This window comes from Phalangium opilio, unplaced genomic scaffold (genome assembly GCF_054372755.1).
Source record: "Phalangium opilio isolate 3A_F unplaced genomic scaffold, DU_Popi_V2 ptg000011l_1, whole genome shotgun sequence".
Taxonomy (NCBI): Eukaryota; Metazoa; Arthropoda; class Arachnida; order Opiliones; family Phalangiidae; genus Phalangium; species Phalangium opilio.
Window position 1 is genome coordinate 1238530 of NW_028324147.1, and position 16070 is coordinate 1254599.

A 16070-nucleotide genomic window follows, 5' to 3' on the forward strand; every position below is an offset into this window, starting at 1 on the left:
CTATTTCCCTACTTTTTTTTAAGATTTTGGTGGGAGCCCTGTGTATCGTAAATTGTAGTTGTAACTAAATTCCCTAGGTTGAAAAATACTATAATGTAGTAGAATAATACTACCTGCTTTCCAGACTTATTTTTCTTTTTTCTCTCTTAGCTGCAAAGAATTTATTAGCGAAATATTAAGTATGGGATCATATTTTCAAGGGGGCTGTACAGCAACCCCCGTGTCTCACTAATAAGCGAAAGCTAATTAGTTACTTGGGTGGGAAAAAGTGTGAAATAAAAGAGATCCTATATTTTCGCCCAAAAGTGTGGGCTCTAAACTGCCCAATAATTGAATAGCGGAACGTGGGATCGCCGCCATTATCATCATTTACATAAATAATTTTATGGTAGGTGGAAAGTTTATTAACACCCTTACTTTCTTAAAGGAGGCTGCAATTTATTTTCTTAGTAAATTACCCCTCGATTTCGCCAAGCAAATTATAACTTAATACATCACGAGCGGTTTTTTGTTGTTGGCCATTTCGAGACAGTTCCAATTGGCAGATTAATGTCCTCTAATTTAAATTTCAACTCTTTGTTCTTTTTTCTTTTTGTTTAATTACTCCTTGACAAAAGCTTGCCATTTATATTGACCGAGAGACATTTTGTCTACAATATCAATTTTGTTAATCTCGCGACGCGACAGAATCATTTTGAAATTAAATAGCAGACGACGCGAAATAATATTTCTTTTTCAATTAAACGTAAAATAAAAACAATTCCATGTAACGTTCGAGATCGAGTGACATCTTAGTTTTGAGTTTATCTTGACGTGTACGATAACATTTGTCAATGACCCCTTCCCATCAATGCGTTCTACTTAATTTAACATATTATTAAAAAAGTTACACTTTTGTTTGATAGTTTTTTTTTTCTTTTTAATAAGTAAATATCTTCGCGAGAGTGTTTTTATAGTTGCGTAGGTTAATAAAGACGCTATCTAGGTGGGTTTTTTTTGGAATTAACGGTCCATACATACCGTATACGACGTTATTAATCTCGTTAGTAAATGAGCTACGCTAATGAGAGAGCTTATTTTTATTTTTCGCTTTACCTCGAATCTATGACCTACCTCATTCACTTCGTGACAAGCTCAAGTTTGTAACCAGAGATTAACAAACTTATGGCAAACATATCTTATAAACTTATGCTTAAACTCGGCTCACTCACTCTCCCTCGCATTGAGTATCTCTGATAAGGATGGAGAGAAAAGGGTCTTTAGAATCATTTCTAAAATCCAAATTAATGACGAACTTTATCTCAAAAACAGAAATGAACATTCGCTGACGATTCATTAGGACCCACCCCCTCCCCTCCCTTCCCCCACTCCACCCAACCCCCTTATCTGAAAGTGTATTCGTACAAACACTCAATTAAAATTTGAATTCTAAAGAACCTGCATGGCGTATCTTTTTCCCCAGATAAAATTATTGGGATGCTTTAAATGTTTCGAATGTTTAGGCTTTTGAAGTTTTAAACGATTCATTTTAAAATTAAGCCGGAGCTAACTAAGCCTTTGCGCTTTCTCTAACTATATATATATACAGAAACAAACGTTAATTGACTTGAAAAGTAATTAATTATCTTCTCTTTAAATAAACTTGTTTCGGATGTAATACGTACACTCTGGGAATGTTTATAGCGTTTGAGCTAGGGACTAGCTAAATAAAATTAATTTGCCCCATGGGATTTGCAATGGAAATTATGAATAAATTTCATTGTTTTAGGGGACTGTTAATATTTGGGAGTCGAAATACGCCTCCTTGTGTAAATGGTGGTATGAATCCTCCTAGGTTGTCTACAAACTATGTATTGACGTGTTTCGGAAATAGAGCGATGATAATTTTAGAGTTAACACTTGGAAACACGAACCAAATATCAATAACTGTAAATAAGATTAAACAATCATTATCAAAGAAAAATAATGATTATCGAATTTTGAACCAGGAAAAAAAATATGTCGTTCTTATATTAAAGCAAAAAAGGCTTTGTTTAAAATTTATCTTTCGGATTTTCTTCTCGAGGACTTTGTGATAAAATGCGTGTTCTATTATTCTTAAACTAGAAAGCTATTAGAATCTTAAACATGTAATAAAACGTTTAGAGAATAATAATAAAATAAAAAAAATTGCTCTGGGTTTAATATTATAAATTATAACATACGTTACTTCTCCTAAATAGGTTCTGATAGCAATATATTAATTTGAAGTTATGATCAAGTTTAGTTTTAATAGATATAGTGAGTCAAACCCCGTTGTTATCATCAATTTTATTCCGAATGAGCCAAATGATTTGATTTTTTTTTGGGGTGCGTTCAGTGAGAAAACCGATTACTTAACCGGTTTTTGGTCTGAACGCGCCTTGGCTACGTCGATTAAACTATTAAACCTCTCGTAAATGTTGGTTGGTTCTTGTTAGAGTTATCTTCTCTAAGAAATATATAGAAAACGCAAATTATATTAATATATATTATAATAATTTCAGTTTAATTTAATTCTGATTAGTGTTGGGGAACGCTCTTAGGGGTGGAGTAGTTGTCCCACCTCTTTCTGACTCTCGTAGCTTAAAAAGTGATATATTAGGGGTAGGCTACCCAAATTTCTCCAGCTATTAAACATACATTATTTGCTTCATAAATTTCACTTTAAAACCCGAGGTGTATCAAGGCGCTTAAGTATTTTATAACGAATTTCTTTTTTTTTCTTCTTTTTTGTGGGTTCAGTATCAGCTATGAGAGACGAATTAAATTGTCTATGTCTTGAGTTTGGGTTTTTTTACGGTACGTTTACGCGTGCTTGGGACTCGCCGAATACCGAATATGAGACTAAATAATCGGTATTCGGCGAGTACCGAGCGCTCATAGACAACGACAGGAAATTAAAGTCATATTAATACTTACTTATTACTAAAACTAAATTAATTTCTAGGGATTTTTCACAAAGTTTTGATTCAATCTTCAAACCTAACTATAATTAATTTAATATATTTTTAATTAGACTCAAAGAAAGAAGCGTACAGTGGCTCGAACCCGTTGCGAGAACATCAAGAACGTATGTCCGAAACCAACGTGCGATACACCTGTCCTGTTACCCGAAAGATGTTGCAAAACATGTCCGGGAGAAGGTGAGATACCCTCTTTTTATTATCCAATCAGAATTTAGTTGAAAATAGGAAAAGAAGATTCAAATTTATTAGACATCCTATAAAATTCAAGGCTTGTCTGTCCCTTGGGCATAAGTATTCAAAGGGCTTGGGGGGGGGAGGGGGATTAACTGCAGTTCAGGGTTCGAAAATCGGGGACAATTTCGCAGTAAACAAGTCAAAAGAACGCAGTTTGGTTGACAACCAAACGACAGCTTAAAGGAAATTACGGCGACAAAATTTTTCAATCTTGAATTTCGTCTGAATCGCATCTCTTTATGAATATTGAACTCATTTTGAGTTCTTTACAACTAGGCCTACCTTTAGATAAAAAGCAATTTTAAATTATTCACTTGAGATTTGAATAAATTCTACTTGCAAAATCTGGCAACCATTATTTGCCGTTACGTTAAAGTATTGTCGTAAAGTTCTTTATTAAAAATACCTTCTTGTCGTAAATTTGCAAAAAGAAAAAAATGTCACAAACGTTTTCTCAAAAATTTAGGATAGTAACTATACGTAACGTTACGTTAAGGAAGTAATTTTATTTGTGTTGTTTGAAAAGGATGTTTTAATTATCCCACCTTATTTAGTTTAATTAAAATTAAGGCTGGTAGTAAATAAAATTAAAGAATTAAGTGAAAAATAGGTAAGGAAGCCATCCATCTTCGGACTGCGTCTTGTCACGAAAATAACCATCTTTATATTAAAACGTTTATATGAACTTTTCCTGTCAGCTAGGGTAACTGTATTTTTTTACTCATCGTCCGTTTCCGCAGAGATGGGAGGGTAATTGTCCATTTAAAGGACAAGTATCATTTAAATCGTAATGCCTCTCAGACCATATATAAAAAATTAAGTTGTCCTTGCTGAGCGGAAGTACCATAACCACCATAAGTATGGCAGTCGAGCCTATGACAACCTACGTCACTTCATGACAAGCTCCAGTTTGTAACCAGTGACAAACTTATCTTTGAACTTGGGATGATCTCCACCAAACCTCGCTGAAGGATAGTGACGATGGCAAGACTCGCCCTTTGACAGTTATAAAGGTTACGATGATAACGTTTTACGGTGCTATTAGTGTCTTAAGCTAAACTCTTCCGTCGTTGAGTGTGGCGTTATAACGTTCTTTCAATCCATGTACGCGATGTCCAAATAAGTCCTTCGTTAGGAATAAAATTCGAGAGGGTGGTAAAGTGGCAATGACCTTGCTACCGACTCAGAGATCCCCCAAATTAAAAAACAGAAAAAGAGAGAGACGGAATTCCCCATTCGAAAGCTAGAATAAAGATAGTGAGACGTTCTCCTTCGCTCAGACTCGATCCGTCTTGATCAAAAAAACTCCCTATCCAGCAGCACCCTTTTGTTACGTAAATACGCGTTAGGCTTACCATTAAGCCTAACTTCAGACTCTCTCCTTGAATAGATACAACAACCGTAAGCCCAAACGTGTATCAACTCGTTTCTGAAGTTAGTAACGTTCCTATATAAACCAAGGCCTAAACCCCTTGTTCTTGGAAACATTAGGCTTAACTTTAACCCTAAAACGACTTGATTCGTTACACGCTAAGCCTAACTCCGAAACGAAGTAACTTGGTAGTACGGAGCGAAGATACGTTAAGTCTAATTAGTGGTGTATACTGAGAAGTCGCGAAAGGGAAAATTAGGACCTTTTAACATACCGGAAACTGACAGTTGAGAGACTCGTACCTAACAATTAAAAGGGTAGTTTTTCGCTGCGAGGGGGCGATGAGTGTTGGTTGGTAAGCCTTGGCTGCTTGGCTATACTTCTTATTTTTGTGGGTTCCTTTTTCTTTCGTACGAGACGCTATCGTGTAAATAATTATAGGACTAACCATTAATTGCTTCTTTAATTTCGTAAAAGTTATTAAAGTATGACTAGAAAAATTCTTCTTAATTTAGATATCTCTTTTTTTACTGCTCTGTTTTTGGAATGTCAAGCACTCACAATCTTTAACAGAAGTCCATAACCCTTAAATACAACCTTTAATAACATTATGGGGTCCACGACAATTGGGTGAATGACATTTGGGGTGACGACGACTGGGTGTCCTGCAATTTTGTGAATTTAAAAATTGGGTGAATAGAAAATTTGTCCTACACGGTACAACCAATCATCGTCACCCAACATTATGTTATATACTTATTTTATAACTTCTGAGTTATTGTTAGAATAAGTAGTATAGGCCTAACTCTTTGGAAGTATGACCGTTCGTAAAGAGAGTTCAAAACCATTCAACTAGAGGTTGATTGACTGCGCGTGTTTTAAAGAGGTAAGAACTAAGAAGAAAAAAAATTAATGGTTAATGGGAGTCTACCGAAATAGTGTTTTTATCGTACGATCGTTCAATATTTTTTAACGTCTCGAAGAAGCAAAAAAGAAACGAGATGTTTTTACGTTTTATTACTTCTTTCATTCAGATATCTTTTGGCGCGGTCTCTCTTTTTAGAATGAGAAAACGTTATCAAGTATTTTCGAGTTAAAAAAGATATATTTTTATTTTCGAGGCAATCTCCTGGATGGCTCGATCTATACCAAAAGGTGTAACTTTACCGAGCGGTACCCTTTTTGTAGTCTGGCGCACTTTTTAAACCCCTCTCAATTCTTCACTCGTTTCACGGTTTATTGGCTTCAGTTGTTCAGCTTGTTATTTTGAGTTCTTCCAAACCAATTATCTCAGTGTCCGGGTAACGTAGGCTCGCGTCTTTAGTACCATTATGTAGAGGACAGTTAGGGCTACCATATCCTCGAGGCATTCCGCTGTGTATTAGACTGAACCAGCGTTATGACCATCCAAAGTTGGAGGGTCAGAGACAGAGTTGTTCTGCAAGTGGAGAAGTTAAGGTTTTTCCGAACCACGTTTCTCAGTCCCTAATTGTTGTATGCTGATGTTTTTGGTACCATTGCGTAGAGGACAGTTAGGGCTATCACATCCTTGAGGCATTAGACTAAACCCGCCGTTATGACCTTCCAAAGTTGAAGGGTCAGAGTTGTTCGGCAACTGGAGTAAGTTAAAGGTTTTCCAAACCACGTTTCTCAGTCCCTAATTGTTGTAGGCTCGTGTCTTTAGTACCATTACGTAGAGGACAGTTAGGGCTATCATATCCTTGGGGCATTAGACTAAACCCGCGTTATGATGACCTTCCAAAGTTGAAGGGTCAGAGTTGATCATCAACTGGAGTATGTTATGTTTTTTTCCAAACCACGTTTCTCAGTCCCTAATTGTTGTATGCTGAACATTTTGGTACCATTTTGTAGAGGACACCATCGCATCCATGAGGTATTTCCCTGTATCATTCAATAAACCAACCACGTTATTGGATTTCAAAGTTGCCAGGGGAGGGTACGTCAATGTTTGATCCAAAAAGTTGATGGTCATGTTTGGGGGGTGTTTGTAAAGAGTCTTGACCATCTTGATTTCGTGGCAATGGCCGTTACCTCTTTCCCTACAATATATTAGGGGCTGTTATTTTTTTTTGCGGTGGCGTCGCGGCTATAGAGGGCGCGCCTCGAATCGTGGGATCGACATCGACCAGAAACCCATAAAAATCCATCAAGATTCGACGATCGCTTTTGGATCGTTCGTCTCCCCCTCCCCCCACACTTCTAGATCCAAGAACGTCTTTTTTCTTCGCCCCCGATTGACTAGAAGAAGATTTCTATGGCGCCGCCTTGCAATTACCTTAAATAAAAAAACACCAGGGGAAATCTTAGATATTTATTTTTCTAAACCTTAACTCTGGAATGGAATTTCTTCTCCAGCTAGGTTTCTCCGTCTTGTTTTTCCTCCCATAGCTGTTCTTTCCCCCCCCCCGATGTAAGTGTTCCAATTGGTCTACGTACACGCGCCTTGGTTTATAGTAAATAAATCTGATAGCCAATTTCTCAATTGCACCCACTAGAAAAATGTTCTAGTCGTGGTGGTATTATAGGGGAAGGGGGTATTTGATCTCGTAAGTGCCTCAATCCTTTCGTTGCAATACATTTCTAAGTCAAACCAACTAGTTGCAATTTTCCCAAGAGATCTGTCCAGGATTTTGGGTTTAAAAATTTAGTCTAAATAGCATAAAATAAATACTATTACACAATCTTGCAGTTATTATTTTCGTTAACAGATAGTTTTCACCGTTAGGGGTCAAAGGTAATCCCCCCAACCCTCTCTCGGGTAGTCTGTGAGCCAAGTACTTAGTTCAAATGTACTGAACTGCTAGAGTAGCCTTAAATTCTATGGACTCACCAACGATCTGGCAACACATTCTTAAAACTCCAAAAAAAAACCCCCCTATGGTGCAAACTCCATTTAATACATGCAAAAGAAATGGACGTATTCATATGACACTTTCATATTTTACACAAAAACCTAAGAAAGAAAGAAAGAAAAACCAGAGAAAAAATATACGATTAGATTTACTGAAGAAAAAATGAATTGATAGATTCTGGTCCTTCGGAGCTAGGAAAGTGTATGGTAACGTTTTTTGCTAAAACCTTTCACCCATTGAAACCACATGACCAGATCACGTGCCCGCATATATATTTATATATAGTCAGGGGTTCCAATGTCCAGTAAAGATAGATACAGTAATATTCGAAATGGATGAAAAAAGAGAAAAGTCGCCACAAACGAATCGAAACGTGGAAAGGAAAGTTGCAATACGTGACTTGACTTAACCCAAGCCACCGCCGAATCATTCGTTTCTTTTCCAAGTCATACGTCGAAATACGAAATATTATATTTCCGTCTAGGATCTGAAACTCATCACTCGAAGCAAAGAGATACCCGTGTTGCTTGGTCAGATTGTACTACATTGAATTTAATTTTGAATGCTCCCTTCGGAAGTAATTGCGTATCTTACCCCTCGGTAGGGTAGATCCTTTTCCTTAATCCGGGTGGGTATATCTTGGCGGGAAAATCGGGGTTATTTTTTTGTTCAGGGGTTCTTTTCTTTGGGTAGGATAATTTCGTCTTTATGTGAAGAAGACTCTATTACTATCTGCCGTCCGTATTCTTTGGGGACCAAGGCTTAGAACGTGAATCTGTATGTTGTGTATCGTTTTCCGATTGGTTTTTTAGGGTTTTAGTCCACAGCATGATGACTAGAGTCTCTGTTGTACCGTGCATCGTATCGGAGATTGAAATGGTCTGATATTGCGCGAAAGAAAATTCTCGTGCGGATGTGGATCATGATCATCTCGTGCGAGGATTAGGCTTAAGTATATCTATTTTTTCGATTGTGCAGGGTCACTAATCACGTGACATTACTCTCTTAAGCGCGTGGATTTTCGAAATTCAAAAACAAAGGCTTAACTACATAGAGTGATGTTTACAATCTGAACAACGGCTTGACCAGTGTTTACAATTGGTCAAACTGTCCGAAAGTTCAATCTGTAACAATATTAGAGTGCTGTTATACTACTACGTCCAAGTTATAGCGTGATTCGAAAAGAAAGTACTCTCCCTAGAGACTTTGACCAATATCCTCAGGGCCGTAACATCGACGTCCGGTCTTTAAGCTTGACCACTATCTGTTAGTCGCCAGGGGAAGAAAGAAAAAAAAAGGATCCAAAGGAAGACATCAACCCTCTCCCATCCCCCTTTAATGGAATAGAATTGGATTAAGTAGATCCTAGAGATTTCTGACCTGAAATAGACTTTTAAACCCTGGGAATCGAGGAGTATTTCGTAGTGTTGGGTTGAACCCACTAAACTGGTCGGACTACCGTCTTATCCCCATTTTCAATAGACAATTTCGGAAATTACATACAGAGAAACCAACACAGAGGGGCGAGGCTGCCATTGGTGTATCCTTACTCTTGCCAATTAACACGGTTAGAGGCAGTGCGAGTTGGCTACCCTCCTTGCTCCACCTGGCGTTGGTTCTTGGTGCGAAGGAGGATACCCCAATAGCGGCCCTGTGTTCTTACAAATAGGCTCAAATTGGCTTGCACATTCATTGCGAACCCAATCATTGAAAAACGGGATGATACGTCAAGCTAACCTTGTTCAAGTGCGTGTCCCATGGAAGATACCTTAAGATGAACTGAGCTCCGCTTCCTTCTTCCCTCTGGGGTGCTTCGTTAATATCAAAGAAAGTACAGCGGTAGCTAAAGCAAAAGGGCATCTTAAAAAATATATATAAGAACTGGATAGCGAGCGGGGCACTCATTTTTTATGTCCGGAAGTATTCTCTTGGTGAACTTCCGCTCTCATCTTTTATCCTCCTGGAAAACTCTTTTTCCCCTTCCGCTTTACGATACCAGAGAGCCTTCCTTAACAGGCAAAAACTCAACTCGGAAAAGATCACAATGAACTCGACTACTAACCTTAGTCATTGTTCTTCTCCTAAAGTAGATTAACCCTAAAAGTTAAAAATGTATATACCTTTCTTAATAATTATATTACCCTTAAAAGCTATTGTTATCTTCGCGTTTATCTACTTTATGCCTAAAGTTCATCGTTCCCTAAGACTTGTCAAGGGAATTGATATTAAGTATATCGTATTTTATATTGATTGAAAAATTTTCTCTCTCTCGAGTATCTCGCGCTGTATTTTTTACTATGCCGGTAAAAGATACCAGCAGAAGAAGAAACTGAGCTCTTTAAGACGATATTGCTTTCAATAACGCTCCTGCATGCAGTGCAGTGCACCGAGCGGACAAATTATTACGTCTATGTTTGAAAGTAAATTGTGAAGGGAATTGAACAGCCAATTTTAACTCGACTTTGAAGTTAGAATATTACAAAGAAAATCTGAAATCCTACAAAGAAGAATTGAATTTTTAGGCCTAATTTATTTAGAATTAGGCTTAACAATAAAGAGATCAAAGCGCGCGCGCGCGAAAGAAAAGTCACGTGCCGAGTTTTGTAATACGCACGAGCGAAACGTAACATGTAATTTCTTAAGCCTAATTTTAAAATGTTTGAATTTAGGCTTAGCGTTGTTTACCCAAAAACCTTTAGATTTACCGTAAGAATATGCCAAAAAGAAAGGCGACGCTAATAAACAAATAATTGCTTACGGTAATTAATTAAGTTTATTTTGTTTCAGACAACCCCGCTATCGAGGAAGATTTGGCCATGAGAAAATTGGAAATTGACGATGATGAGCGTAACACAAAAGGTATAAACTTGAAATTTTGTTTTCTTGATTTTAATTCTTGAGGTGTGCAGCAATATCGATCGCTTTTGTTTTAACGTACCCGGCTTTTAATCGCGCTCTTACGCAGTTTCGAGAGAGATAATTTCGAATAATAACGTCAGAGTTGATAGAACATTGGTTAAAATATATTAGCCAGGCTACACGAAACAGTGAAGAATAAGAGAGACTCATTGTTTTCAAAATTGTAAAGATTTCAAGCACCTTATAATCGGCTTGGATGGAAATTAAGCTTCAAGCCTTAAAAGTTTTCCCCAAACTTTTCGCGGAATTTTGTTCTAAAGTTTTCAGAAATAATAATAATAATAAGAATAGGTCGCGAAATTATTTGTTTTGCCCCCAAAAGATGAAGAAGGGAAGAGAGGTTCGGATTAAATTTAGCGAAAGCGTTTTATATACAGTATATTTCTATCAGATGAACTCCATTACTCGAAGTAAATAATAAATAGGGCTGTGTATATAGATATTTTGTTTTTGTTTATTATCTCAAGGTCTAATTGACTTAGGACCAAATCTTTGGTACCATTAGATGGAGGACAATTTGGGCAATGATGTTTTAAAGTATTTCCCTCTCTGGAAGTAGAGTTATGTCCAATATTGACCTCCCCTCTCAGTTCCACTCTATAAGACAGGTTTTACTTCAGTAAATGGACTCTAATTCCAAGGAGGGTTTTAGCCTTTAGGATTTAGGGTTAGAAAGGAAAAATATTATTTGTTATTGCGACGGTTTATATTTATTCTCTGTTTCTTATCAAAATGAAAAATGGTATATAACTCTCTCTCTCTCTTTTCACTTTATACTACTCTTCTCTCTTCGGTCTATTTCCGTCATAATTTATTTGATTCCATTTATACAGGGTGGTCTAGCTACGCGAAGCTTCCAACGTACCTACAACTCCTTTGGCCAAACAGAAATGTCACCAATCGCGCGTTAAAGTTATACTGATCTAGAAGCGTTGGTCCTAGACCTCGAATAGCTAAACCATCCTGTATGTCACGAGAAAAGTCTCTAGTCACCCGGGTCACCCCGAAAAGAATATTTATATAAGCCATTTTGTATTTTTAAGTTTTGATCGGCGATTCGTGCAAGTTTATAAAAGTTAACTATATAAAACTTTTGGGGAACGTGCTGTATTTATTCGGATTAAATTTTAATTATATTAAGAAGCGCGGTAACACGCTTATAAAGGTTAAAAGTCAGGCTTTTACAAATTTTACGTTTGGGCCCCATCCCTAAGGTGAAATACATGTATCTCTTCCCAATTTTTTGGGAATGTTATCGTAAGTAAATATTTGAAGTTCAACGCGCAGTCTGAACTTTTCTTCTGCGTGGGTCCGATGGAAAGTGTTTCAATATGATTTGAAATGTCGCTTATTGGTTAAAGAGTGTAAACGGTTCCTGATTGGTTGGTTTGTGATCGTGCGCATCCTTATGAAGTAAAATAATTCGAGAACAATGTCCACCAGGTTCCGGTATAGCTATGATGATTACGACACTTGGCTGTCTGGGTATTAGACAATTTAGATGCGCTGAAGACGTTACAGAAATCTGTAGTTAAGAGGCAAGGTCCTTTATACCACCATCACCCGATGTCGCTTTTTTACGAGAGTTAAGAAAGGCTTTTGGCGCGAAGCTTTTGGGTTTTTATAGGCCCGCGACGGAAGGGTTCGCTTAAGTGCTAAACACTGTAGGCTCTCGGCAACTTAATGACCGCTACAAATGGATTAATTATAGCCGTCACTTCCCGAGAGCCCAACAGCAAGCAGTATCCAAAGAATGAAGGGACGTACTCTCCTCCTTATACAATGACTTGCCTTTTTACCATTCATTTTAACATTATCCCCCCGTTAAGATTTTTAAAGCCGAGGCTTAACGTAATTTTCAAATTCAGGGGACCTATAGTTATATAAATTTACACCGGGGGGGGGGGGAAACCTGTGCACCCTTTGTTACAAGGTGATGACGTCTTTTATATAACGCGGAAGTAAGGCCTAGTAGGAAAATTTAAATTTATTCCTAAAAAGGGGCTATAAGCTTAAGCTCGGATCTGTAGTACCTTGAAGCTTCAACACTTGTTAAACTTCTAGACAACAGCGCCCAAAGTTTTAAATAGGATTAATGCAGTGGTCATTAAAGGATTTCTATATAACACGTCATGGGTTGCCTAGTAACGTCGCGGAAGTCTTGTTGTGTTGTAGGCTTAAGGTACTTGCAGGAACTTTTGTTAAGCCTTTGAACGTTATAGATGATAGTTAGGGCTAAATATTCGTGTATGGTACTTGTAATTTCGTTAGGCCTTTGCGTTCTAAAAATTAGGCTTAAGCCTAAGCGTGCTTCTTTTGTCGCCGATGTCAGTAAGCAGACACGTCGAAGAGCCGTTTAACAATAAGGATTGCTCGTGAGTGTATACTGCGCTGGGGTTTTTGTTTGAACTCAAGGTTTTGTTGAAGGCGCCGGTTTTTTAATGAGACCGTTCGTGAGACTCGCTTTAAACGAAGACACGACAAGACCTCGTTATTTTTTTCATATATATATATTATGATTCTGATTGCTATCTATTCCAATTCTTTTGACGCGCCCGCTGATGTTGCTTGCTTGCATGCGTGTAGCTAATTTGGAAATTGGCGCCGCTTTTCGATGGAAAACTGTTCCGCAACAACCTTGACTTCAACAACTAACTCCTTCCGCGATCTATCCTCGCTATCTCGCACACAGGAACGCCCCCTTCTCCTTCTTATACCTCATCACAGGCATAAGTAACTTAAGAACGATAAGTAACGATACGCATTGCATTCGAAGAAACGTGTGGTACGAATTTAAGTAAAACGTGATTTCCGGCTCGGCTAGCTAACCCAGTTTGTTATTTGCCTGTTAGTAGAAGCAGTCGACTCATGGAGGGTGAGGTACCTAGCCAATAGGCTTAAATACTCTCCAGGCAGGAGTTAGAGTGGTTTTAGAGTTGCCCTTGGCCCGTTTTGTTGGTTGAACATCGCAGAAAGCAACGGGAAGTGACATACTTACTTGTTATCACGTTACTTATGGTAGCTTCTTAATGGTGCAAAGAGTGCCCGAGCCTGGAGAAGAGATTAATGATTTTAAGGGAAGAAACAAGTCGCTTGTTTGTCGTTTTACACACACACAGTACGAGTGCAGCCAGCTAGGATCTCAAGCACACGGTGTTAACTTTTCTCTTTCCTCTCTCTGTTCGTACGTTTCCACTATTTCTCTTCTTCTGTCTTGAAGAACGTCTTGGAGGACCTTGTAAAGGGCCTAAACCGAACCTTGTCAGCATTGTCTACTTAAAGAAAGTGACTGCCGGACACAATCCTTTTATATATATACCCTTTTTCAATTTATCTGTCCACTAGTGCCCCACCGTTGTCTTCGTCTTCGTCGACGGTATGGTGTTGTTTATCCTCTAGCTCCTCTCCGCATTCCTTGCCAGGAAGAAGTGTTGTACTTGTCTTTTGTGTTTGCCAAACGTTTGAAATATACCTTTGGACACTTTTCGTTCGTTTTTAATTTTGAAACTTGTAACTCGAGTGGCAAAAGGAAAGGAACACGCAATGTTTGGAAGGTTCTTGAAAATTGTCTGGGTTTACGAATTAAATTTTGAAGGGTTGATATATGTATGGCTCGTGGGGATGTCCTTCAGTTGTATATACATTAAAGACAGTACGAAGTGCGTCTTTTAATTTCATTTCAGATGAGACATGTTTTTGAATTAATTTTGTAGTTGACGCGTCACTCGAGTTTTAAACTTAAAAAAGATATCGTTTTAATTTAATTAACAATTTCTAAATTAATTCTTTCAGTGTATAGAGGAACTTTAAATTAGGGCACCCAAAGCTATATAGCGTGTCCAGATATGTGAAACGTGACAATAATTTCGAAATACTCCCGAGGGTAAATTAATTATCGCGCCGCAAAAAAAATTCTATTGTGTCTTGGAGTCTGGAGAAAAAGAAAAATCTCTCTTACAAAATCTTTTCACGTTTCTTCCAAACCAATCTTCTACTTCATCTTCTTTTTATATAAGGTACCAATGGAGTTTTTTTTTATTTTTTATTCAACACTCTTGGGCTTCTTAGGGTTCGTCCTGTAAAAATGTTTTGTCGGTGCACACGCGTCACGTTGTTGTTCCCAGAGGGCCTTGCGTCTTTACATCTCTTGACACTTTGTTCTCTAACGATTTGGATGAGAGAAAGATTATCCGCCGCCTGTGAAAAAATTAAATAAGTGAAAAAATCTTCCAAAAATAACAAGATGGTCACTCTATAGCCTACGTTTTGGGACCTTTATTAAATTTCAGAGGGGCTCAGTCGGTTACCCACTGTGGTATACAGGGGCTAGAGCCACCTCGTGTCTATGCATTGTAAAGGAACCCACCTGTAATCATTTATTAATTTAGCCATAATTTACTTCTAGATTTAGCATTTGAATATATTAAATTTACCTCAAATCTGAACACACCTATAGGCCTACCTAGGTACTCAATAAAACCGCGACACCTTAATGCATTGAAGGCTAAAAAAAGTCGCGTGCAAAGGGCGCGAGAAAAGCTAGGAAGAGGGGGGGGGGGCAAGACGCTGAATTACGAGTGAGAACAATTAAGCTATTGTAAAATCCCCTTCTTTTTCTTTTTACTTTTTAACTTTTTTTATTATTTGGGAGCGGTCCCTTTTACCTTTCTCCAATTAAGACCTGGCCATTCGCGCAAGGTGACCCTCGTTAAAATGCGGCAGAGACTTTCATCCCCCTCCCCTACCCCTTCATCCTCTAATTCTTCCTTTCGTCCGACCTTCTCTAACTCTTTTTGAATAAAACTAAAACCTTAAAAGTTTTTCTTTTCTTTTATTTTTCGAACCCTGGTTCCTTCTAATCTATTCTTTATTTTTTTTACAAGAAAGTTTTAACGAGTCTTTTTGGAATAAATGGAAAGAGCTTAATCTTAGTGGGCAATCGACGCGAGCCCTTTGTTTCTCTTCTAAATTTCGGAATTCTATTCGAAACAAAACGTTTTGGGCTTCGAGAAATTAACTTTGGGTTTTCTTTTTAAAGACAAAGCGTGCTGTAGTTTTAACTTTCACAGCTCCGCAGATAAACCTTCTAGCGTATAAAGAACAGACTGGCTTTTTAAGCATTTTATAATTCTAAAGTTCTTGCTTGGGAATTGTCTTAACGCTAGAATAGTTATTAAAATTATTCTTTGCCAACATTGGCTGCTTGCAAGGGACCCAGTTCCAAATTATTCGAGCGTAATTTAGAATTTTGGATTCGCTTTCCACTTGCCTGGGATGGGTGCCATTTGGGACCTTGAATGATTAACTAACTTTTGGGATATGTTAACTTTTTTTAAACTCTACCGAGGGAATAGTCAGTCACTTTAGTTAAAAGCCCATATTCTTGAATGAGGCTTATAAATACGCGTAGCCTCGTTTTGAGAGTGATTAGCCCCTCGAACTTGGCTTGTTTTTTTTTCTTTCTATTTTTTTCTTTTGGTTAATTTTAAAGTATAATCTGGGAACGAAATAAGCTTTGAAAATTATTCCTTAATATTATTTGAAGGGGAAGCTCTTTTTGTATATATATTACGTTTGGGACACGTTGTTTCTTTCGCATTTTTTTAAAGTCGAAGACAGCTATAGATGTATTTTATTTTTTAAGTTCCTGTTTCGCAAGTTGGCTCAATTTATTTTTTATTTATT

At 37.7% G+C, this 16070-nt stretch overlaps 1 protein-coding gene across 2 annotated transcripts in view; it reads left to right on the plus strand.

The window, feature by feature from the left end:
- Positions 1 to 16070, plus strand: part of LOC149709726 (dorsal-ventral patterning protein Sog-like) — a 94170-nt gene that overhangs the window by 39098 nt on the left and 39002 nt on the right. For both annotated transcript variants that reach the window (XM_089857703.1, XM_089857702.1), the window contains exons 3-4: positions 3038 to 3164; positions 10254 to 10325. In XM_089857703.1, coding sequence (XP_089713829.1) covers positions 3038 to 3164; positions 10254 to 10325 — 199 coding nt within the window. The remainder of the gene's footprint in view (positions 1 to 3037; positions 3165 to 10253; positions 10326 to 16070) is intronic.